This window comes from Marmota flaviventris, chromosome 8 (assembly GCF_047511675.1).
Source record: "Marmota flaviventris isolate mMarFla1 chromosome 8, mMarFla1.hap1, whole genome shotgun sequence".
NCBI classification, from domain to species: domain Eukaryota; kingdom Metazoa; phylum Chordata; class Mammalia; order Rodentia; family Sciuridae; genus Marmota; species Marmota flaviventris.
In genome coordinates, this window is record NC_092505.1 from 93,562,094 (window position 1) to 93,589,769 (window position 27,676).

The 27,676-nt window shown below is 35.0% G+C and overlaps 1 protein-coding gene across 1 annotated transcript in view; it reads left to right on the forward strand.

Annotated features, from left to right (window-relative positions):
• The first annotated feature begins 3,730 nt into the window (after positions 1–3,730).
• Positions 3,731–27,676, forward strand: part of Spata16 (spermatogenesis associated 16) — a 277,049-nt gene continuing 253,103 nt past the window's right edge. Inside the window, exons 1-2 of the mRNA XM_071614922.1 lie at positions 3,731–3,794; positions 27,265–27,527. Coding sequence (XP_071471023.1) covers positions 3,731–3,794; positions 27,265–27,527 — 327 coding nt within the window. The remainder of the gene's footprint in view (positions 3,795–27,264; positions 27,528–27,676) is intronic.

The window sequence follows — 27,676 nt, forward strand, 5'->3', positions numbered from 1 at the left end:
AAACCAAATACCAAATGTTCTCTTTGATATGTGGATGCTAACACATAATAAGGGCAGGGGAGGAAGAATAGAAGTTCAAGACATAGGGGAATGAAGTTAAGGAAGGGGGATGGGAATAGGAAAGACAGTAGAATAATTGGACATAACTTTCCTATGTTCAAATATGAATACATGACTAGTGAAACTCCACATCATATACAACCACAAGAATGGGATCCTAATTAGAATAAGTTATACTCCATGTATGTTATGTATAATATGTCAAAATACACTCTATTGTCATTAATTAAGAATGGAACCACCAATTGATCCAGCTATCCCACTCCTCAGTCTATACCCAAAGGACTTAAAATCAGCATACTATAGTAACACAGCCACGTCAATGTTTATAGCAGTTCAATTCACAATAGCTAAACTGTGGAAGCAACCTAGATGCCCCTCAATAGTTGAATGGATGAAAAAACTGTGGTGTGTATACACAATGGAATATCACTCAGCATTAAAAGAGAATAAAATTATGGCATTTGCAGGTAAATGGATGGAGTTGGAGAACATCATGCTAAGCAAAGTAAGCCAGTCCCCAAAATCCAAAGGCTGAATGTTCTCTCTGATAAGTAGATGCTGATTCATACTGGAGGGGGGCATGGAAAAATGGAGAAAATTTGATTGGGCAAAGGGGAGGATGGGAAGGGGAAGGGGAATGGGGGCAGGAAAGGTGGTGGAATGAGATGGACATCATTACTCTAGGTATATATATGACTGCACATATGGTACAACACTACATTGTGTACAACCATAGAAATTAAAAGTTGTGCTCCATTTGTGTACAATGAAAAAGAAAGATAAATATTACGTTATATATATATATCCTACCACAAAAACAAAACAACCAAACCCATGGGGGAAAAAGTTTTTAAAAGACACAATTTACTGCCTGAAAAAAGAAAGTTAGTTCTTAGGAAACACTTGTAAATATGAGAAATAAAGAAGGGTGCATCACCATAGTCAATAACAAGGTAACATGGAAATATTTTAACCAAGTTTATGTCAATTAATTCAACAACTTGTTAAAACAATCCCAAATAAAGTACAATTTGCCAAGAATAACTACATAATAAAACAATGTTAATTTTTTTTCAAGAAATTGCATTTGTTATCAAAATTTTTCTCTTTATTCAATTTCCATGCTCTTTGCTCCATGCTCCAGGTTCCTGTGAGGATTTACCACACTTTCAAGAAATAATACAAATTTTGCACAATTTGTTTCATAGTAGATAACTGATACTCTTCATGAATATAAATGCATAAATTCTTAAGAAATATTAGAAAATCAAACCCAGTAGTATATAAAAGAGAATACTTTAGAGCAAAGAAAGGGATAAAGTATCGTGACTAAGTAGGTTTTACTATAGGAATGAATAGTTGGTATGACATCTGAAAAATCAATCTCTAAAACATACTATATTAACATAATGAAGATAAATGCTATAAAATCACCTCAACAAAGAAAAAAATATTTGACAAAAATTTTCATATCTTCGTGATAAAAGCTTTTAGTAAACAAAGAAGAAATCTTCAAGTTAAGTGCTTTTCTTCAAAGAAAAGAAAAGAAACAAAAAAATACAAGAATCTACAGCTGTATAGCTGACATCCTAATAAATGGTGAAATATTTATCATTTTCTTCTAAGTGTGAGAATAAGACAAGCATATCCACCTGTGTCATTTCTATTCAATATTACAGTGGGAGTACCTTGTCAAGGCAGTTAGGCAAAGAAAACATAAATAACATAAATTTTAGACAACTAATAAGTTGTAGAAGATATGGTTATTCACACAGAAAACTATGGATTCTACAAGAAGAAAACCTAGAAATAATAAGTTAATTTAGCAAAGTTACCTGTTACCAGGCGTATATGTGAAAATCTTTTTTTATGTTAGCAAAAAAATATTATAAGTTGAATTTAGAAAATTAATTTTATAATCACATCAATAACATTAAGTATCTGGAAAACTATCTAATATATCTAATGAAAAACACAAGAAGTATCTAGGATAAAAACTGCACAACATTTTTGAAAGAAAGCAGAGAACATTCAAATAAATGGAAAGATATAGCATGTTCCTGCATTAAGAGACAATATTTTTAAGATGTCAAGTCTTCTCAAATTCTCCTTTATACATTCAACACCATCCTCCAACATGGTGTATAGCAGGCTTTTGTTTAAAAATTAACAAGCTTATTCCAAGTATATATGGAAACATAGAAGATTTATATATACCCCAAACAATCTGGGTAGAGGACAAATTTGGAGAACTGAAAATACCAAAAGTCAAGACTCACCAATAAACTAAAATAATCAAGAGTGAGGTGTGGTGTTGGATCAAGAATGGGCACATAGAACAAAAAAATGACTAGAGTCCAGAAACTAACCCACAAATACAGAATCAATTGATTTTCTACCAAGACTCCAAAACAATTCAATGAGAAAATGAAAATAAATTAAAATTTTTTTAAAAAATAATTAAAAAGTTGAGAGTTGGGCGCAGTAGCACACACCTATAATACCAGTAGCCTGGGGGGGCTGAGACAGGAGGATCATGAGTTCAAAGCCAGTCTCAGCAACAACGAGGCACTAAGCAACTCAGTGAGACCCTGTTTCTAAGTAAAATACAAAATAGGTCTGGGGATATGGCTTAGTGGTAGAGTGCCCCTGAGTTCAATCCCCAGTCCTCCCCCAAAAGAAAAAAAAAAGAGACACCAAAATTTTTAAATGAGCAAAAGAAAAAGCTTAAGCAGATACTTTTTAAAAATAAAATAAATGTGTGGCATATGTGTGAGATATATATATATATATATATATATATATATATATATATATATATATATATCAGAGTAGTTAAATGTATATATTTAAATAAATACATATATATCTTTTATATGTTTGATATATTTATTTTTACATATATCAGAGTACATTAAATCACTGTACATTAGGCAAATTTAAATTAAAACCATTCAGAGGGATTCTATTTAACAAATTCCACAATGGCTCATTTTAAGAAGTGACATCAGTAAATGTTCTCATATATGGGAAGCAACTGAGACTCATTCTTTATTGATGGGTATGTGAAATGATATAATCACTTTGGGGAGCTGTTTCACATGTTTCATAATATATATATATATGTATTTTTTTCCAAAAGTTTCAATTCCAAATATTTACCTCCAAGAAATGAAAACATATATTCACCAAAAGATTTCTATAAGAAAGATCATGTCCACCTTGTCCATCATAACTAAAACTGGAAAAACTGAAAATAATCCAAATGTCTATCAAAAAGAAAATAAATAATCAAAAACTTGTATATTTATATAATAAGTAGTAGTATATTATTATATACATAACAACATAAATGAACTTTTCCCCCCGCTTTGGGGATTGAACCCATTGAGTTGCATCCCTAGTCCTTTTCATTTTTTTATTTTGAGAGGGTCTCTAAATTGCTGAGGGTGTCAGTAAGCTGCCCAGGCATTTGCTACTGTGCCCAACTAACATGGATGAAACTTACAGTCATTACGTTGGGCAAAAGAAGCCAGACACTCAAATATACACTAAATATTTGTATTTATAAGAAGTACCAGAAAAGAAAAACTAAGGACATATAATGAAATCAAAAGTGTTGACTCAGGGAAAGGACAATGAGAGCTGTTATTGATTGGGGAAAGACATGCAGAAACTGTCTGAATATAATGAAAATATTCTGCATCTTGCTCAGAGTGGTGGCTACAATGGTAAACACACTTGTCAAAAATAATTGCAACGAACACAAAATACATGCTTTTGATTACATCATAATTGTAACAACAGAAAAAAAGAAAAAGATGTTCTTGTTTTCTCCAGGAACATTATTATTTTTGATGGGAAATTGTAGTCCTTACAGAATAAAGAGAAAGTAATTTGACCAATGAATATAAACATTTCAATTTGAATATTCTAGAAATGTCTTTACTATAAAATAGGTAAGAGCAGTCCCCACATTAAAACAGTTGCTGTCAAAAATATTTCCTATTCTCAGAAGATTTGAAAACCACATATTTGTCAGCAAATTTTAAACTTTCGTTTTATCTATTATGTCCATTTCCTTTTTCACCATATATAACTCTGTAAAATGTGGAAACACAATTTTGATTTGAATACTCTGCTGATTGATCCTTCATAACTGAGAGACAAAGGAGAGAACATACAAAGTAACCATGTGATATATTCTTTATCAGCCCTACCACCAAATACACATGCATCGCACACTCATGACCCCATTCAATCCCCTGAAACTAGAAAATCATCCTGTCTCACCTAAAGTCATTTGCAAAACCATAAGGGAAAAAAGAAAAACCACTAAAACCAACTAGAACAGTAGGGAAAACTCTGTTGTCCTCATGTTTAATAAATACTTCTTAAATAATTTGAGAATGATTTGTATTCATAATACTACCCACTAAAGACCTTATAAAAGTTTGTTCCAACTTGCTCTTATTTTCTGTTTACACTAGAGGTTCAGATAGCTCACATATTTAAGTTTAATTGATAAAGTTCTTCCCTCCCCATGTTTATGGAAGACGTTAGCATTCATCATCATACTCCATCCTGCTGAGCCACGCATGGCCTCAGAGTCTTTCTCACCACAGAGCCTGTGACAGCCACTACCAATCAACAAGTGATCATGGTGAGATGAAACTTTTTGTTACTGTGTCCTTGCTTGATCTGGACTCTGAAGCTATAAAACGAGGAGAGGAATATTTATGACGTAAATCAAGGAGTCAGGAGTGAAGTATTAAAACCACCATGGCATCTTCTGGCTTCAAATGACACAGAGAACACGAGAGTGAAAATAAATTACTATTTGCTAGGTGCTTTGAGTGTACTTGGTGAGATTTGCTGAAAGTTCACAGGAATGCATTCTTATTTTCAAAAAGTATTCATTTGCAAATTGGGGTTTGGGGAGAAAGCATCTGAGTTTCCTAAAATAATGAATAATTTTGAAATTATTTCAGGTATATGGAATCAACTTAATGTGTTTATGATAAAAAAGAACTCTTATTTTAATGATTACTTCTTAATGGCTATTTCTACCTGGGGATAGGTCTTCTAATATGCCTACCCCAGATTCACAATATTAATATGTATTGGTAATTTAGAAAATTCAACATTTAAAGCATCCATTATTATTATTTGTGTTCCAGTTGATTATTGTTAGTCTAATTCCTTGCTTTTTTAGAACCAGATTAATTTTTCTCTTTATAGTGATGAGTTTATTGCAATAGCCCTCTCGTCTTCTAACTAGAAACAATCTCTTCTTGCAAATCAGTACTGAAGTCGATAATTATTAAATGAACATGCTGTGATTGTCTGTACAGATGAAGTGGAAAAGTCAAATGGGAGCGACAAAGAGTCAAAGAAAGCAATAGTCAGGGGAAGGAAGAACATAGAGTCTGCCATTGGCATGTTTAAAAATTGTTGTGATTGAATATCCAGGTGGAGTTCCTCTTGTTAAGTTCTCTAACAAATATTAAGAGAAGCCTCTTCATGAACTGGGTGTAAACAACTAAAAATACTTCAGCTCTAGAGTTCAGAATGTAAGACACTAAAGTGTTTCAAGATAACAGAAATTAATATTCCCAGACTTCTCTTGCTTCGTTCATTACAAAGTACACCTTAATGCAGTTAATTCACTAAAATGGAAAACTTTTTTTTAATAGCTCCCAGTATTTTTTACAACATTCCTAAGCCTATTAAAATACACTTAAAACTCTGTCAAATTTGTTTAAAGAGCAAAAGATATTAAATTCTGCAGATTTGGATAGTCCAAAGAAGCTAGGCTAATACTAAGAAACTGACTTGTAGAAATTGCAAGTAGTTATTTGCAACCTTTTAATTTGAGTTATTTGAGTAGTTATTTGCAACCTTTTAATAGGATTTTCCATTTGACTTTACAAGCTCTTAATCTCGCCCCTTCATCAGGGTGTGCCTGGCTCATCATCATCATCAATATTCCCTTCTGGGCTTACACACTATTTTCTAGTCTTTCTCACAGGGAGTTGGATCGAGTTGATCATCTGTGAACTATTTGCTCCCAGATCCTCCCCTTTCCCTGTCTGATTTGCATTGTGGGGCACTGACTTCTGCAGCTTGTCTTTCCCAGGTTTGTTTTGTGACTTCAAGCTGGGCTTGGTAAATGAGAGATACTGGTAGAGTATTAGGAGATGAGAAGAAGAGAAAGACCGGGATGATATTTACCAGTTGCTGTATCCCTTGCATAGCTCTAGCTCCCACCAAACAGCCCCATCATGATTTCAGCTTCCAGTAGGCAACATGACTAAGATTCTGATACCCCTGCCTACTCCAGGAGAAAAGAGAACAGTTTCCCACTATGGCTAATCAGAGGTGACTAAATGTCCTCTGTTTGGCTTCTCAGCTCTTTTAATCACGTTTATAATTCATATCCCATATTAAATTTCTTGTAACCAATTCCATATTTTGGATCCTTAATGTAGTTTCTTCTGATCTGGTTTTGGAGCACCATGTTCTAACTTCTGATCAAAGTAACAGAAGTGGAAGTAATGAGTCACATTTCCAATAAAACTTTCCATTTATGATCTTCACTCCCTTTTTCCCTGCTCTTGGGACTGTGAGGACTCAGAAAGGAAGAGCCCTTATGCCTCTGGCACACAGTATATTATAACATGAGAAGGAAATTAGATATTTTTTAAGTCTCTGAGTTCCCAGGGGTTCTTTTACCATTTATACTGAATTTTTCTTAACTAATATATGTGTTTTCCTGCTTCTTTCAGGCCTTTATATTCATGTATGCCATAAATATTTTTGTGTTATTTTTCCTCATATGCAAATTAGAGTCTAATAATATTTACAAGTTGATGTAATTTTTGGATTGACCCTCAATAACTTTATTGCCAGGGAAAATTATTTAGAAGGTGAAGTTAAGCTTTGGTATATTACATCTGTTTGTTAAGGTAATTCTTTCAAATTTCAGTGAACTTACCATATGCTAAAAGAACAAATCCTATTGTCCCTTGAAATACATTGACAAAAAAAAATCAATTTTTTTCTCATAAATCAGTAATCATAGCTGACCCAGTGCTGATAGGATCACCCACTGATGCTAGGGCTTTCTCCATTCATCTTATTTTGCAGCACCTGTGTTTTGTCCTCTGGCACACTGTTAAAGGTGGCTCCCCACCACATCCACACCCTAGCGCCAGGGAAGAGACAAAGAAAGAAGATGTGAGGTGGGAAGAGAGAGGTGGGAAAAGTTCATGTTATTCTAGATGCACAAGCCAGAAATTGTGTTTGCCACGTGGGCAGAACCTAGTCACGTTCTGTTACATAACAGCAAGGGAGCCTGGAACTCTGTCCAGCCAAAACTTCTGTTACTCTTTGAAAGGGGCACTAGATACGGGGATGGGAGGGGTGGAACATCTGCTGCTTCTGCCGTGGAGTCCTGCAAAGCAAATTAGATCAGGCTGTTAGAAGGTTCTGCACAGAAATCCAGAAGAAAAAGAATTCCTGGTTTAAAAAAAAAATTATGAAATGGGGACACTGAAAGATCTTAATGAAAAATTAAAACAGATTATAAAATGTTTTTAAAAACTTATTTCATTGACATTAAAAATCTACCACATGGCATATTACTATTTTAAAACTGCTGGGGGAAAAATGATCCTAATTAAAGTATGACACTGTTTTCTTTTGGAATTTGTATTGTACATACATTGCAATAATTTTTCTAGATTTACTTATATATAGTTTTTAGCACATGTCACCCTGCTGGTTTCCTGTCTCTGTATAAAAGAGTTCTTTGTATTATTGCTGAATCATAGTGTACTCTTCTTGATGATATTTCAAAAGGCAATTAAACTCAATGTACATAGTCCTAATAATGCCACTTAGTCCTAATAACATCACTCAGTTAAAATGACGGTTTTATGAGCAACCATGATCAACTTTTCACATGAGCAGGCGCTAACTACAAGATCATTACCACTACCTGGACAGCCACAATTATAAGACACAACCCAAACTCAAGAGATGTTCAAATGTTAAAAACAAAAAAGTAAACCTTCAAATGAACAAAGAGAAGTAATTATAATGTACAGTATGTACCCTTGTATTCCCTCTCCCCACTTCTATTCATTTGTTAACTGTGTTTCTTTTTGAGTACAACAGATTTTGTGAAGAAGCATATCATCTGCTTTTAAATGGTTGAGACACACTTCTGTTTTGCAATGAATGTTTACATAATAATCAGTTTTTATATTCTGACCATTGTGTCTAGAGGCCACGTATAAACACAGCATGGAATGCCTACAATATAGTAATCGAAGAAAAGTTAAATAATAATACCCTCAACTGTAAAAATACAGTAATGTGCTAATGAGCAACTGAGAATTGGAGGAGACAAGGAAAAATAAAAGAATATACAAGGCGCTAACTCCTTCATTGTACCCTGTCAACAGGCAAGCACTGCTAACATTGACAAACCAGTGAAGCAGAAGCTTAATATAGTCCATGAATCTTTAGATTTAACCAAGGAAAATAAAAGCAAAAGCCTAACTAGCAGAGATATGTATTAGTCACCAACTGTAGTGTCTGTGATCAAGTCACCAACTGTAGTGTCTGTGATCAAATTACACCTTAATGCAGTTAATTCACTAAAATGGAAAACTTTTTTTTAATAGCTGAGCTGGGTGCCTCACCACCCAGGGTGGCTGAGCTGGGTGCCTCTAGCACAGGGTCCATAACAAGATGTTAGTTGGAGCTTCAGTTGGAGGAGGGAACACTTCCAAATTCACTCACTAAGTGAAGACTCTGGTTGGCTATCGTCAGAGTCCTCAGTTCCTTGCCACATGGGCTTCATAATATGACAGCTGGCTTCCCTCAGAGGAAACCAGCAAGAGAGGATGAGATGGAACCCATGGTTTTTTTTTAAACCTTTTCTGGAAATTGATATTCCATCGCTTTTGTCATAGCCTATTCATTAGAAGAGAGTCATTAAGTCCAGCTCTCGCTCAAGGAGAAAGGGTTACCACAAGGCTAGAAGGCAAGAGGTCACTGAGGACCACTTTATATGCTGCCTACCACAACAACAAAAATTAATAATTTTTAAAAGAGTCAACTTGATGTTTAAATAAATCACTTGCCACTATTATAGTCAGATTTCCCTTTGAGTCATTATTATTTTCCTTAACTGATATATTCAGAAAACCTTGCTATATTGTACTCTTTATCTTAATATCTTGATAAATAAATATGTGTTCACATCCTCTCTGGCTTTGTTTGTGCCTTTACCTCCTTACATAACTACTGCATCTTCCTCAGAACCGAGGATTCCATGAATCTCTTCTATACAGTTTATCTTGTATATCTTTTAAATTATATTTCCTTCATAAATAACATTTTCCTTTCTTGATTCTGCTATAATAAAATCTTCTTTGACTCCCTATTTCTAACTTCTTCATTTCCATAGTCCATTCTACTTTACCAACCTAAGAAGCATCTTCTCTCCCAAAAGCAACATCCATTTCTCATCACTTCTGTGTCTTGATTCAGGTTATTTCACATGCCTGCATGGATTTTCCTATTTCTAGCTTCCTAAAAAAATACTCTAATCATTCCTCAACATCTAATTCAAACCACATCTCTTCCATCTAGGCCTTTTCCATTTGCTAGTTAATAGAATAATGCTTTATTTCCTCTAAACCCTCATTTGACAATTAAACACACACTGTTCTGTGACAACACTTACATGAATATAGCTTTCAAGTTTCACTAATATTTAATAAAAAAATGTAATATTTATTCATCTAGATTTTAGTACCTCAGAAGCAGGAATTTGTTTTCCAGAATATTTGCATCATTTACAGTGTGCCTCAAATATAGATGTCACTCAGGAAAGTATCTGAGAGATTGACTTCCACGGAAATAAAGCTTAATTTTAACCCATAAGCATGTGAGGTATAACCACTCAATTAGTGGAACTTTTAAGTATTCCAACAAAATTAGGTTTTTTATGGAGGGTTCAAATATTTGCAAAATTTATTTCAAAACCAAGAACTATTAAAAGCCACATTGAGTTAAAAAAAATTAAGGATAACTTTGTTGCAAAATTCATATGGAATTATAAAGCAGCATTAGGAGAACCGAATTTAATGAGTCTTTATGATTTTCTTTTTCACAACTGTGATTGTTTAATTATGTAGTACAGATATCCTTAAAGATAGGGGAGAAAAGAAAGGGGGCTAGTCACAAAGGACCAAGAACATGAGTAGGAAAATAGCTGTTGAGGATGCTAAAATATTTTTAAAATATCAAAAATGAAAACCAGAGTTTAATCCCATTTCCACTTAGGAAGCAAATTTCAGTTTAAAAAAAAAAATGGCAGTCAAATTCTCTTTGCTGAACCAGTCAGCGTTACAGCCTCACAGAGATGCAAGCAGGAGACAGTTGCATGTTACCTTGCTGTAGGATGACCCAATCTGAGGCGATAGAGAAGAAAATGATAGGTTAGCCATACTTCAGCTGTAAAGATGCCTGTAGGAGAGCTCCTCACACTAAATCTAAAAACCTTTCAATCTTATTTCTGTCACAAATTATGCTTGAACAAGTCACAGCAGGACACCCAGGATCTCAAGTACTTAAAGAAAACAGAGGAACATCACAACAAGGGAAGATGAAATTTTCTCTTTCCAAACATAATCTAGTTTTGAAAAACAAAAACCTTACTAGGTTACAGTGTGTTAAGTGAGGTGTCCAAGGGCAGAGAATGACTCACTGGCAAGGCTAAGAATAAAACATGGGCTTTACACCCTAGAAAACTTCTATTTAAAATAAAAAATGAAAAACCTATGTGCAACTGAAAAGCTGTCCTGAATTCTAAGTGTTTCACTGAAAAGTTATCTCTTGCATTCTCTCCAGTTGAGCTAAGCACTTACAAAAAAAAAAAAAGTTATACTAAATAAGATGGCATTAACCCCAAGATTTAGAAGCCTTCAATTTAAAGAGTTGAAAAAAAACTAAAAGTGACAAGGTAGAATTACTTGAAATTAGGTTAAATTAGGTTGAAGTTTGTAATTTGTGTTATAGTCGGAGTCCTCTAAATATTTCTTTTGAGAGGACATTGCCAAATAGTACAAAGGGTATAAGATCTAAAAATCAGAAAATAAGAGTTCAAATCCATGCACTGCACTATGAGACCTGGGTAAGTCTCTTAGTTTGAACTTCAAGATCCTTTTCTGTAATTTAGGTTGTCGTGTAGCCTAAAACATATCAAGTTGGCAAACTCCAAAGCATATGTAAGTATTATGCATGTTCAGCTTGCAAAATTTTACACCATTTTTCCTAATCCATGAAAGGATAGGGACTAATTCTAGGCAAAACTATAAAATAGAACAAATGAAATCTTCTCTCTCCTCCATTTTCCATGTTTTTCCCTCATTAGTTCTTATCCATGTCTACCCATATCTCATCCCTCTATAAAACAATAACATAAATTTCCTCTACCCTTCAATTACCTCCTCTCTTTTCCAAACTCAACCAAATGAGAAGGTATCCATGGCTTTGTATGCACACTCTATATAGACACATAAGAATGAAGATTTACAGCCAAATGTAAGATCTTCCTCTCTCCTGGTAGAATTTTATCAGTGGGCTCCAAAAGATAATGTCCCCATCCCCTTAGCACACCCCAGAAAATTTGCTGTCATGACGCTGGATCATGTGAAACAGAAGACGTAGTTACAGCACAATAGGAAATAATTAGGGAAAGTCAATGTTCTCACAGCCCCACTCATGGAGGAAGATACCAGCCACTAGCATATGCCCTTTATCTACTTTCTACTTTATTTTTCTAAATTTCTTCAAGATAATTTCTGGATACATCATTGACTTTACAGGAGTTCAACAGTAGAACCATTAAGGCGTTTATGAAACAAAGTTGCCCAACATGAACTGTAGCCATTTTTAAACATGGAACTTCAAGAGGTATAAATAGCAATTGGATGTAAAATATAATTCAGCCAGATTTACATTCATAGATTGAATGACTAGCAAGGAGTATTTTCACTTTCTTGTCCTGGAGACATTCTAAATGTGTGAAAACAACTCTTTCTGCAATATGCCAGAAAATTAAATGAAATGGTCTGCAGTCTGAGAGGCTTGTCCTGGTGATGCTCTGAGATTTAAGAAACTGCAGATCCTCTAATATTCTTTGATTACCATTTTAAAAACATTTTAATAAGAACAATTACACACTCCAACCAAGTCGTGTGCTATTCTTGTACAAAGAAATTTAATAATAGTATTTATAAAGACTCTAGAGGACCCAGCAATTTGTCTCTATCTCATAATGCATTTCCAAAACCACTTGCTTTTAAATTGGAGTATGCATAATTTTGACTTCAGTGAAACTGCTTCAATTATGGAATGCTATTAATATCACATTGATATTGTCAATATATTTGATATTTAGTTTTCATGTGCCATATGTTACCTTATTTTTGTCCAACTTTATAGGTCCTAACAAATATTTATGATCACAACTAAAGGTTGTAAATAATAAAGGACTCAAGAATTACATATGAACATTTATATTATTTTTTCTGACTTTCAATAGTTATTTTATATACATTTTACAAATCTCTTTCTTATTGTTTATAATATACACCCCTTCACTGTGAAAAGGCCACATCTATATCTTTCTAAAAATGTTCATGTACAATACATTCCCTTTGACATTATGGTAATTTTTGTTTTCATGTAATATTCCAACATTTTCTACAGTCATCTAATGTTTCCAACATGATGAGTTATGACAGTTTAGAAGCTATATCTAACTTTATAAATTTCATAAGAAAGTCTTGGCAAACGCTTGTCTTTGCAAACTAAAATTCTGATTTGGACATCTTATTTTAAAATATGAAGTTCCTCTTCTCCATGTCCCTCAATTTTGTGCTCCTCAATCCTCAGTTCTCAATTCCTCATGTTCCTAAATCCTCAATCCTGAATTCTCCATGTTCACTAATCCTCACTAGCTCCTCATTTGAAGATGTAAAGTGTCTATTCTCTGTGTGGCCTCTGATCAGCCTCTCTGGCCAGGAGTCCTTGGCCATTCCTCACACTGCCTGGTACACTGCCGCCTGGGATCAATTTCACTGCCGGCTTTCTTAGCCTCCACATAAGCGCTTCTGAGCTCTGATGGAGAAAATCACACGACTGCTCCGATCGATTCCAATTCCAAGTTATGGCTTTCACATTCAATGGGCACTCACAACTGCCTGGCAAACCTTCTGTGTGTCGCTAGACAGCTCTTCTCTCCCAGTCTGAAATTGGCTATTTCAAATGTTCTCCCTCTCCTAACGCCTCCTACTTCATCTCCTAATCTGTCCCTTTCAACACCTGACCTCCCTTATTAAAATAAACTTTCTTGAACTTTCCTATTCTACTCCTGCTTACTCTCCTCCCACACACTTCCCAATCCTTATATCCCACTCTATCCCCTAACTACTAAAACCGTCCTTGCCAAGTCACCAATGATTTTCTTTTATGGAATGCAATTAATGCCTCCTAATCCTACTCGGGATCATTTGAGTTCATGTGATACTTTTGATTTCTCTCCCTTTTTTGCTAAAATTCTCCCTCTTGGTGTCTTCTCTAACACCGTCTGGATTCTCCTGATTCCCCTGCCCGATTTTTCCATGCTCTTTCTTGGTCTCCAGTCAAGCTGCTCTGACAATCCCTTGAAGACTGAGTTTAGAGGCTCCACCCTCAGCCTCCTTCTGCTAGCATGTTAAATATTTTCCATGGATGATTTAATTCACTTCTGAGACTCATTTACTGTCTCTCTGCTGATAGCCTCCAGAATTATAGCCCAAACTTCCCTGCTGAAACTCAAGACTCATATAAACAACTGCTATGAGACTTTTCAACTAGAATGTGCAAGAGTCCTAAAATTGATATGGTAAAAGCATAACTCATCAGATATTCATCTGACTTGTGGCAAACCCATCTATTCTCTCCAGGTTCTCTGGCTTAGGAAATGACATCCCAAATTCCTCCAGTTTTTCAAGCCGGTGAAATGTATGTCTATGTACAAATTGAGTGATATTTATGTATGTAGATAATATTTTTTTATACCATTTTGCACTAAACACAAAATCGGAATAATTCTCTCTTCTCAATATCCTTTGAACCTGTCTGCTTCTCCCCAGGCCCACTCCTGCTCACCTCATTCACACTGCCATTGTCATTCTCCTAGATTATGGTTAAAAGCTTCTTGCTTATCTCCCACCTTTTAGTGATCCATCTTCTGAACAGCATGTTGCAGCCGGAGTAATCATTTTATAGATGAAATCTCCTTGTAATACCTTCCCAGGTTACTCAGGAGTTTCTAACCCGAGCATGACACTTCAGACCACTGAGTTTGGTTCCCACTTAGCCATGCATCTCATTCCTTTCCAAGACTGGTTCAATTCACTCCCCTGTTCCTGTCCAGCTGAATCCCTGAAATCCCCCACAAATGCCCTGTTCTTGTTCTTCTCAGTCCTTAGAGCTCATATCAATACCTTTGTCTAGACTGCTCATGTCTTCTGCTTAGCCTGCCTCTTCCTCTGTGCAATCTCATGCTATTTTCCTGTACTGATTTAGAGGTTTTCACCTGCAACAAACCCCTCTTCCATGTTTCCTGCCACAGGCTAGCTGCCCTTCACATTGGTGCTGGGTGTCCTGTGTTTTATTAGCATATATACTCCATCATGATTTTCTGTTAACTTATTTTTTTTCTCCCACTAACAGGATGGAAAGGCCAGAATAAGTGCTAAGTGAATGGTTTTGAATGAATGAATGAAAATGAGCACAGGCATTGGTAGCACAAGTGTTTATGCCTTATACATTTCCTTCATTTCCAAGGAAATCCTTTATTCTGAAAAGGAAAAATATTGTGTCTACCTTAGGTGAATAATTATTTCCATTTTAAATCAAACATTTGACAATCTCTCAGCATAGGGAGCAGATGAAGGGAATATAGACCCCTGTATGTGGTTTAAGACCCTGTCATACCCAGGCAGAGCTGGGGTACCTCTTGCTTTGCCATTAGTAATAAAGTCTACCAGCTAGGGGCTTCACAGTGGGAATTTCAGCAGTCACAATATGCTGAATTATTATTGCTCATGTTATCTAATTCATAGACTATCTACTAAACATATATTGCATTAATAAAAGAGGGCAAAGCAATAATCTTCTGTACAAATCCATGATCATCATTTTTGAAAACATCTGAAGATCAAGATAATATTAAAAATACTACTCTAAATAAACACTACACTAGCTACTTATGAAAACTTCAGAATTCTATTAATAAAATTCTTTATTTAGCACTTTAATATACAAACTATGAAGTTATTTAACTCAATACCTAATCCTGGAATGATTTTAGCAAATTTTTTGATAGGTAAAAAGCTTTCTTTCATCTTTTTCTTCTTCTGGTAACTGATATTTCCTATTTCTAACTCCATGGAGAGTTTTCAAGTCTATTCATGGATTAGCCTGGTGACTTCTTATGTCAGTACTAAGAAGTCACAGGTTTTTTTTTTTTTTTTCTTTTTCTTTAATCAGAGAAGTGGTATTACAACCTGAGCAAAAAAAAGAAAGTCACACCCTTCCCACCCCATGCTGCACTGGTAACAAAAAAGACCCAGACTGTCTTTCTGAGCTGATGCCCTACTTGTCCAATCCAACTTGTTGAGAGAAAACAGGTTATTTTCCATGGTGTAAGAGTGCCACATAATACATAGGACAACAAGTTAAATTCTAATTTCAGCTAAACTGAATAATTTTGAGTATAAGTGTGTCCTAAATATTCCATGGAACACACTTATAGGTACAATTATTCACTGTTCATTTGGAATTCATATTCAACTGGCAATATTATAGTTTCACTTATTAAATCCTAGCTATGAGGATTACTGCCATAAAGAATTCTCTCAAAAGTCCCTTTCTATTTCCTAACCAGCCGCATCTCCACCATTCCTTATTTTATTTATTAATTTGTTTTGGCAATACTGGGGATTGAACCCAGGGATGATGTACCACTGAGCTACATTCCCGGTCCTGTTTCCTTTTTTATTTTGAGACAGGGTCATACTAAGTTGCCAAAGCTGGCCTCGAGCTTGGAATCTTCCTGCTCAGTCTCCTGAATTCCCTGTTCATTTTTCTTCAAAAGTCCCCCTAGTGAGAGTTGCCACTCAGAGATACAAGAAGAAAGAATGAATGTTAATCTTCAAGTCCAACTTTAAGCTCACTGTTCTTATTTTCTCTTGAAAGATAATGGGTTGAGAGTTCAGTGGTTTGAATAAGATAATACACCATAGCACAGTAGCTCATAGAAACTGAGAGGGGTCCCAGTTTTTTTTTGTTAGCTCTAAGCCCAGCATTCTATCCCCTACTTAAAGGTATTGGATAGTTTAAAAAAAGAGAGAGAATCATTTTCTTCAGGAGGTCACAGCCAAATGCAACTAAGTGTGGTTGAGTGAGAGATGATTATTGATTCTCCCTCAGAAAGTCTCAAGAGTCATTGAAATACCTACTTCATTGAATACCAAAAAATATAATGCAAAGTAAACCAATGAATAAGCCAAGGAAAAAGATATGGATACCAATGAGCATGCAAGACAGTATAGGAAAGAAAGTTAGCAACTGGAGGTGTTGCTAAATCCAGGGAACCCGAGAGGCCCCTGGAGACCTAACCTTGTTCTCTTCAGTATAAGTGTCTTTATATCCCAGTGACAGAATGTACACAGTACTCCTGTCACTTATCAATGTAAAGGTATATCTGGAAAACAGTCAACATAAAATGGTACCTGTACATCTTAATGTGTTCAACCTATTTGTGCTTGAAGACAATTCCTTTTGTGGAGTCTGCATCTGGGTCTGCTCTACCCTAAAACTCTCATTTGATATGAGATATATCACAGATGTGATGTTTTCATGTGTGTAATGTAATTTTAACACTGTTAAATCACAGGCATTTGATTCTCAAGGTCATCCTTTATGAGGATCAATTTTATGTGTCAATTTGACCGGTTAACGTGGTACCCAGATATTTGATGAAAAAGCGTTCCAGGTGTGTCTGTGAGGGTGTGGGTGGGCCTCATCCAATATGTTGCCCTATGAATAGGAAAAAGGCTTGAAGTAGAAAGAATTCTCTATTTCTGTTTGACTATCTTGGAGCTGGGACATCGGTATTCTATTGTCTTTGGAACGAGAAATGGATTAGAGGCAAAAATCCATACAAATCTCTAAGGTTGAAACCAGATTTCTGTAAAGACAGATATATATGATATGTTGAATCTAGGTTAGCAGGTCCTGAGAGCTAACTAGGTACCTCTTTACCCACTCCAGGTGCAGTAACGTTGTGTTGGTAGTTAGAAAGTGGCCAGAATAGAATATATATATATATATATATATATATATATATATATATATATATATATACATATACAAATACCACAATCCAGTGTTGCTTGCTTATTTATTTATTTTTCTGAGAACCAGTTTAACAGCACAGCAGTGCCTGCTGCCTAATTCCTGGTAGAGGAAACTTGTCACGGGGGCAGTATAGGACCAAAATGCCCTGAATGCCTTTGAAGACAGAATACATGTAGGTCTGGGGTCAGAGAATGTGTCCTTTGGTTCAGAGAAGGCACATTCAGAGATAGAACTGGAAAGAAGGGTCTGGCATATCTTCTCCAAATGTAAGAGCTCTACCTATTCAAATCTAGTTCAGAATAAAATCTAAGAATTTTCTAGCAAATTATGTTGAGGCATAGAATAGGAAGAAAGTAAACTTTGGGTAATGTTTAGAAATGGATGTTCTAAAAACATGTCTATTTTTATTTCCATTTTGTTTTCTTCCTGAATTTTCTTTTGAAAAATTCAAATCCTACGTTTGCTGTTCTAAGGAATATAAATTTCGAAACCTTAGTCATGATAGTTCCAAATGAAGTTGCCGGAGCTGGTACAGGAAAGGGAAAAGAGATGCTAAAATAGGCCAAAAAGGAATGTAAACTTAAACTTCACTCGCTGCTGAACAGAAGTTAATGGCTATCTGACCAAGCATAGTTCTGCCTGGAGGGAGTGCAAAAAGCACCCACACAATGGTGGAGATCCCAAATATAATAATGAAGTCCTCAACCTATACCCTTAGCCCCCGAATTGCTCAACAATATCAGAATTACCCATTAATTTTTTTTTCCCTGTATCTTCAAGATGGGACAAACCTTATACAATCTGTTTACATGGCCAAGCAGATAATTACTTTTGCACTTTAACCAGAGATAATTACTAAACTTATTCCAAAGAATAGGGGAAAAAACACAATTGCTTGCATTTTCTGTACCAGTTGTGCCAAACTTGATAAAGAGATTTTAAGAACAAGTTCAATTATGAAATTCCCTTGTTTGTGCAAGAAAGAGCAATTATCTCTTTGGCTTTAATAAGAAACTGTTTTATTTACTATTACAAATACAACAGTCATTGTATAGGCTATGTAAAAGAATGACCAGGGATAATATCATAAAGAAGCATATGACATGTTGTGTGTACCTGTACATATGCATTGGTTTTTCTACTTGGAGATTATATAAAATCCATATTTGAAGTTTCTCCTAAAAACCATATTTCAATCATAATTCAACAGTGCCTTCATTTTAAAGTAGATGTAAATAAATAGTTATAGAGAGAAATGATTATTTTAGTAATCAAGTGTTTTAAAGTCTACATGCTACATAAGAGGAACTATCTAGTTGCTATTGGTAGAACTCAGATCCATCTGAAAAAGAAATACCAACCTAGTATCTACTTATTGAGTTGTATAAAATATTAAAGTATATGATATTTAACAACTCAGGTTGAGTAAGGGCAGAGCAAATTAACTGAAACAAAACACTAAATCCCTGGGTGATGTTATCTTCCCCCTTCAGAGAACCTTCCACCCACGAAAACCTCAGCTGGTGTTCTCAAATAGCATAATTCTCAATCTCTCATCTTTCCCCCAAAATTCCTGCTGAGTGATTTTTGACCAACTATTCACAATTGGACATTGTGAGACAAATGGCCCCTAAAATGCTTTCTACCTGCAAAATGTTCATTTTTAACCCTGTGGTCGCTCTCTCATCCATTGAGTACTTTTCTATTCACCAGCTCACCAAGTACTGCATTACCTGTGTTAAAGGTGTTAGAAAATCTGTACTGTATTTGTCTGGTATTTGTAATAAGATGTCCTACTCTCTCTCTTGGCTTGATAGGTCTGAATACACACCAACAGAGAGTGTGATGGCTCTATTTCCAATTTCCAAGGTACAACCTTGCCTTAAGTATTTGCCCTTAATGTTGCTTTATGTTTTCTGGAAAAATGCCCTGGATGCATCAAATTTTTGTATCAAGTGTTTTGACAACTAAAAGCAAAGAAGATCAAAAGGTTTCCAATCCCAACCTCACTTATTTTATTTCTTGTTTATACTGACCTGTGTTCACAAACCACTTGTAATTAAAAAAAATTAAATCAACATGAATAACAGGTTGCTGCATATGATTATGCAAGTAAGACTGAGCAATTCCCAAGGATGCCACTCATGCTATACTATTCATAGATGGCCCCTTCTGCATAGCAGTGTCATGTACAATCTGCATGGCTTTACAAGGTGCCATCATCTTTTTATGGGTCTCATTTTCATATAATTATTTATGGAATACAAGAGCGATTCACTCATGTTTTGTGCTCTTCAACAACTTCTTGTTCCCTCCCCCTCATTTTTTTTTCTTTTCTGGTTTTGCAAACTCCCCAACTAAGTCACAAATATACAGACTCCATACCTAATAAAACCTTCACTACTTGATCTCTGATGACACAAGGAAAACTTCCAGCATGAGATCATCAAAAATAGAATTCTCTTTAGTGGGAAGATTCAAGTTCAAAACCTTCAATGACTAAACATGTTACTATTGGACTTTGAGCCTCATTTTCTTCAATGGTATGACAGTAATAGACTCAGACTAACCTCATTCAGTTACTTCACTGATGCCATGAAATTGAAACATTCAAGAGCTCATATTAAAGGACACTAAAGTAATTCTGTGATAGCCCTGAGATTTAGCCCAATTCTTGACTTTACCACTCACTCATGCTAACCCAAAGGACTAAAGAATAGTGTGCTCATTCCACCGTCCTTCCTATCCCCCCACTCACTCCTCCCTCCCCTCACTCTCCTCTGCAATCCAAAGTTCCTTCATTCTTTCCTACCCACCCCCATTATGGATCAGCATCTACTTATCAGAGAAAACGTTCAGCCTCTGGTTTTTTGGTTTGGCTTATTTCACTTAGCATGATATTCTCCAGCTCCATCCATTTACCTGCAAATGCAGTAATTTCATTCTTCTTTAAGGCTGAGTAATATTCCATGGGAAGGACGTTGGAATAAGATGGACATTATTACCCTATATACATGTATGATTACATTACTGGTGTGACTCTGCAACATATACAGCCAGAGGAGGGAGAAGTTGTGCTCCATTTGTATACAATGTGTCAAAATGCTTTCTACTGTCATGTGTAACTAATTTGAACAAATTAAAAAATAAATAAATTAGTAAATAAATAAAAACAAACTTACATCTTTTGCAAGTAAAAAAAAAATAGTGTGCTGCCCACTCGTGGAGAAGCCAGTATCAAAACTTAAGGAGACTAAGGGAAAAATATAGATATAACAAACCACAGTAAGAGTACAGATTATTAATAAACAAATATAATCAAGGAAATGCAAATGTAAACAACAATGAGAAAAGATTTCTCACCAATTAAATGAACAAAGATGAAAGAAAGATTCCATGTTGCCGAAGCTGAAATGAGATAACATCACACAGCATCTACAAAACTATAAATAGCATCATTTTGATAAATTGAGTATAGCAGGGCACAGGGAAATTAAAAAATTAATGTTTTTCAACTTGGAAATTTCACTTACAGGAATCAGAAAAATAACTCAGAGATGTACATGAAAAGGTATGCATGGAAATAATTAAATGTAGCAGAAATTGGTCCGGAAAAAACCCTACCCTAAAGCCCTATATTCGAAATAAAACAATGGTGCGTTCATGCAGTGTAATAAAATGCAGAAAATAAATGCATAGCAGAGTATTAAGTAACACTCAAAAATCCTCCTTATACAGTATTAAGGGAGGAAGAGAGAGTGGATTTCCCATTTATACAATATGGTAGAGGGGACTTTCAGGGAACACACTAATGCTGGATAAAATATAAAAACATATTATGTTAATGGGGGCTGAACTCAAAGAATACTAATTAGAAATCAGAGAAAAGTAACAGACATAAGTCCACAGAGGTACATGGCCACTTGAGCTTGCACTTTCCTGGGTGCTAGCTCTAGAGATTTGAGTCCTCCTGAACCACACATGCTGAAGTCAGGAGATAGCTGGTGGTTCTAATAGATGTCAGAGGCAGAGAAGAGATTTCTACATTATCTGAAGGATAACATTTTCAGGGACTGATCTGGGAAAAAAGAATTGTCCTTCAGAGAAAATTAGTGAAGAGATTTACTGTCTCAGCAAATGGGAGGAAGAAAGGAAGGAAGGAGGGGGAATATTACCTTCTGAGTGTTCCTAAACATAAGCTTACTTCTGTGCAGATTTGAGGATGGAATTCATACTATGTATGTGGATTGAAAACCTCAAATCAAAACCTTACTTAAGACTTTTCCAAATAGATGCCATTGGAAGATACAACAATGCTAAATATGCATATGCCTAATAACATTATATTTTATGTGTGTGCAAAACTATATGTTAAAATGGTAGAACTACAAAACTAACCCTATTTTAAACTAAAATCTATTTTCATAGTACAATACTTTAATATATCTTTCTCTGATAGATAAAGCATTCACACAAAAGTTATTAAGAACACAGAAGGTTTGAATAATACAATTAATAAGCTTGATTTAACGGACACATCTATAATTCTGCATTGAAAAATTGAATGATGCACTTTAGACACATGCAAAACATTTATAAAAGTTGATGTTACATTACAACAAAAAGCAATCCTTAATTTCAAAAAAATTGATATTACACTGAGCACATTCTCTAACTCAGTGATTCTCAAAATGCTGGGTTCATTGAAATAACACAAGAGCTTTGTTAAAACAGATTGTGTGGACCCATCCACAAAGATTCCAACCCAGTAGATTTCAGATGGAAGCCAAAAGTTGGCATTTATTTTTTTTTGTGTGTTTTTTTGGATTTTTTTTTTGAAAGGGAAGAGTTGTCATTTTTAACAAGTTCTCTTGTGTATTACTCTCTGGAACTGCTGTAAAAATATCCCATAAACTGGGTGGCTTAAAACAACAGAAATATATTTTCTCATGGTTCTGGAAGCTTGAAGTTTGAAACCAGGTTTTTGGTCTGCTATCTCTGAAGAGTGGAGGGGAGAATCTGTTTAAGCCTTTCTCAGTTTCTGGTGTTGTCAGCATTCATGGACATCCCTTAGCTTTTAGAAGCATTACTCCAATTTCTGTCTCCACCATCACATGGCATGTCCTTGTGTGTCTGTGTTTGTATTGTCACTTTTTATAAGGTTATCAGTTATACTGGATTAAGGCTTATCATAACTAAATATGACATTATTTTCATATTTTTACACCTGTAAAGACCCAATTTCCAAAAAGAGTCACTTCACAGTTACCTGGGGATAGGACTTCAACACATCTTTTGAGGAACATAATACCATTCACCACACCAGACAATCACATACATTGAGGATCAGTACGCAAAATAAATTTTAAAATGAGAAACAAATTCTGGTGTACTATATTATACAGAAGGATGATTATAGTTGACAATATTGCATCCTGTATTTCAAAATAGCAAGAAAAGAGAATTTTTTTAATGTTCTCAATATGAAAAAAAAAATGATGTTTGAAAGGATAGGCTAAATATTCCAATTTGATCATTACACTGTATATATGTATTTAAATGTCACACTGAATTCCATAAACACATATAATTATTATATGCCAATACAAAATAGAAAACAAAATTAGGTGTTGATTTTATATCCTGCCACTTTGCTGAATTCATTTACTAGTTGTAGAAGTTTCTTGGTAGAACCTTTGGGGTCTGCTAGGTATAGGATCATGTCATCAGCAAATAGTGCTAATTTAAGTTCTTCTTTTCCTATATTTATGCCTTTAATTTCTTTCATCTGTCTAATTGTTCTGGCTAGTGTTTCAAGAACTATGCTGAATAGAAGTGGTGAGAAAAGGCATCCCTATCTTGTTGCAGATTTTAAAGGGAATGCCTTCAATTTTTTCCCTGTTTAGAATGATGCTGGCCTGAGGCTTAGATAGCTTTTACAATGTTGAGGTACGTTCCTGTTATCCCTAGTTTTTCTAGTGTTTTGAACATAAAGGGATGCTGTATTTTGTCAAATGCTTTTTCTGTATCTATCAAGATGATCATATAGTTCTTATCTTTAAGTCTATTGATGTGGTGAATTACATTTATTGATTTCTGTATATTGAACCAGCCTTGCATCCCGGGGATGAATCCCACTTGATCATGGTGCACGATCTTTTTGATATGTTTTTGTATCCAATTTGCCATAATTTTATTGAGGATTTTTGCACCTATATTCATTAGAGATATTGGTCTGCAGTTTTCTTCCTTTGAAGTGTGTTTGTCAACTTAATAAGAGTACCCATAATGGTGAAAGAATGTAATTTGTCCCCAAGATGGGGAATAAGGCAAAACTATCTGTTCCTACCTCTCATAGTTGGCATCACACTCAAGTTTTGGCAAGTATAATAAAGCAAGAAAAAATTAATAAAAAGCATACATATATTGGGAAGGAAAAAATAAAATTACTTCTACTCAGAGACAACATAATTATATATGTAGAAAATCTCAACAAGCTATGAGCACTGAGTTTAGCAATATCACAGGAAATGACGTTAATGTAAAAATCAGTTGTATGCCCACAGAATAGCAATGAATCAGAGGAAACTGAATGTTTTAAAAAGACTGTTACAAGACAACCCAAAACATTAAAATCTTAAGTATAAGTCTTAAAAAAATATGTGCAAGAGCTGTATAACAAAGCTATAGAACATTGATAAGAAAAATCAAAGGTCTTATTGAATAGAGAAATACACAATGACTTTGGCTTAAAAGGCTCAATACTGTTAATTTTTCCAAATTGATTCACAGGTTCCAACTCAATTCCAATCAACTTCCAACAAGATTTTTTAAAAAATGAACAAACTGATTGCAGAATTTACTTGGAAAAGCAAAGAAAATAGACTAAATGAAATAATTGTGAAAAAGAATAAAGTTAAGAGATACCACCCTCATTGAAGACTTACTTCAATGCTAAAGCAACCAGGAAAATGTGATATTGAAGAAAAAGTGAACGTATGGATAAGAGCACTGAACAGAATCCACAAATAGATCCTAAATATCGATTTTTCAATAAAGGTGCAATAATAACTATTCAGTAGAAAAAGAATTCTTTTCAATGAATGGTGCTAGAACAGTTGGTCCTCCATCTGCAAAAAGAAATTAACCTCAATCCATAACTTTCACCCCACACAAAATTAACTCAAAAAGGATCCTATCCCAAATGTAAAACCTTTAACTATGAAGTTTTCAGATAAAAACTTAGGAGAAAACTTTATGTCCTTGGGCTAGGAAAATTTCTTAGATACAAAATCAAAGCACAAGCCATAAAAAAAGTTTTTAATTAATTTTCATCAAAATTAAGAATTTCTATTTTTTGAAAGACCCTATGAAGAGAATGAAGAGACAAGAACAGATTGGAAGAAAATTTGCAAAAGTGCATTGCTTGATAAAGGGCTTATGTTAAGAATAAAAGAACTCACAATTTTCAACAATAAGAAATTTAATTTTTTGTTAATGAACAAAACATTTGACCAGATACTTCTTCAAACAAGCTGTGGGTGTCAAATACGCACAGGTAAGAAACAACATCCTTAGTTATTAGGGAAATATAAATTAAAACCACAAGGAGATGTCACATTATAAAATGAAAAAGAAAACAACAATATTAAGTGTTTATTGATAGTAAGGATGTAAAGTAACTAGAAGTGTCACATGTTTTCTAGTGAGAATGCAAAATGGTACAAAAATTTTGGAAAATAGTTTTACGATTTCTTGTAACATTAAGCACAATATGATCCAGCAATTTCATTCCTAGGAATGTACTCAAGGAAAATGAAAACATATGTGTATAACAATATGTATGCAAATATTTATTATACATTTATTCATGATTACTCCAAATATTCTTCAGTTGGTGATCAGATAAATAATAGAATAGGTACACAATAGAATATTACTCAGCAATAAGCAAGACTGAACTACTGATAGCCATCACAGAAACATGAGACTCATCCATTACACGCTGAATAGATGACGCCAGACTGAAAAGGCTACATGCTGTACAATGCCATTTATTTGACCCTTGGAAAAGATAACACTATAGGGACAAAACCACAATAGTAGGATCTAGAAGCTGGAAGGTTAGCAGGGTTAACTATAAAGTGACATGGATTACTTTTTCAGGTGACAGAAGTATTCTAAAGGCTGGTTATTTGGTGATTACAATTAAAACTACCAGAATTGTTTACTATGCTTAAAAAACTTAAAGGAAGCAGGTTTGGAGGCAGTCTGGAGAGCCATTCATCAGTGAGAGTTGTGGAGGTGAGCTAGTAGGAAAACCATGGCTCCTGGAGGGAACCAAAAAGCCTATTTCTTACACAGCAGATGTTACCCACACCTCATCTCAACTGAATATTGTATCTTACCTAGAAATGCACTTGCCCCATTTTTCAAACGAATAGGAGTTGGTACTGGTAGAACTATTTGAATGGGACAATTCTGTTCCTTCTTCCCCCAAGAAGTGAAATCATAAAATTTAGTAATCACTTTGCTTCAACTTTTTAGAAGATGATTATAAGCATTGGCAACATAAAGTAGTGAAACCATGACATAAGGTTTAGAAACGGAAAACTAAATCATGGTGTTGGAAAAAGGAAGAGTCGGGGACTGGAGTTGTGGCTCAGTGGTAGAGCACTGGCCCCTCACGTGTGAGGGGCTGAGTTCAATCCTCAGCACCACATAAAAATAAATAAACAAAGTAAAGTTATTTTGTCCAGCTACAACTAAAAAATTATCAAAAAGAAAAGAGAAGAGTCTTTACCTTTGAGGAGTAAAAAATAGTGACTGGAAGGGGCTTCTGATGTTAGGAATACTTTCTTTCCTTAGGATGGTGGTTACTTGTGGGTTCTCTTTGTAATTATTCATTGAGCAGTTAATTCATTTTTCTATGTGAATGGCATATTTAAATGAAAGTGAAACACGCATGATTTGTTAACCTACAAAGAAAAGCAAGGGGGGGGGGCGGATAGTAGAGGATAGGAAAGGCAGCAGAATACAACAGACACTAGTATGGCAATATGTAAATCAATGGATGTGTAACTGATGTGATTCTGCAATTTGTATACGGGGTAAAAATGGGAGTTCATAACCCACTTGAATCAAAGTGTGAAATATGATATATCAAGAACTATGTAATGTTTTGAACAACCAACAATAAAAAATTTTAAAAAAAAGAAAAGCAAGGGAATGTTACAAAAGTAAAGAAAGATGCAATTCTTAGTGGTACACGGGGGTATCAAGCATGAGGTAATATTCTATTTCTTAAAATATGTGGAAGGAACGTGGCAGCTATTTTTAAAATGATTGTCCATATATATGGACAATCATTTTAAAACATATGTCTTGAATTTTATATTGTATATATGGAGAGAACTTTGACTTCTACCTTGTATATATTAGAATACAAAGAAGTTAAAATTTTTTTTCTTCAGAAAAACCGTACAAAACTTTATAAAGTGCATATACGGATATCATATGTCTTAGTGTGTGTGTTCAGAGTCATGGAAGAGGCATGGTCTATTTAATTTTTTAATCTATTCATAGTAAAAGGACTACTAAGGTACATACTAATATGTTCTTTGTGCTTCTCTTTAGAGACATATCATATTTTTTGGATACATCTTTTTGTCTTTTCCAAATTATTTTCAACAAATCTATTATTTTTAGCATCTGGAAGAACAAATACTAACCACCCACAAGATGCATCAGGTGCAAGACAGAGAAAGGACCTGGCCAGCGGGCAGGGCGGGGCAGCAAGGCACGTGACGCCTGCAGAGTGGGCACGTGACTCCCGCAGAGTTCCATGCAGAGTTCCACGTCAGCCCGCTGGGGCAGACAACCGCGAGGCCTCGACTGGGACTGGGACGTTTGGAGCCTGGGCGGGGGAGTCCAGAGCTGTGCCCCGCCTCCGCCGGGCTGAGGCCACTCGGGTAGGTAGGAGCAGTCAGTTCTCCTCAGTTCACATTTCCTTGGTTCACTGGTTTGGTGGGAAGGAAAGAAGATGACCCGTGAGCAGGCAAAGGACGGCTTCTTTTCTTTCCACTCGGAATGAGAAACAAGGTTACTTAGGGAAACTTTA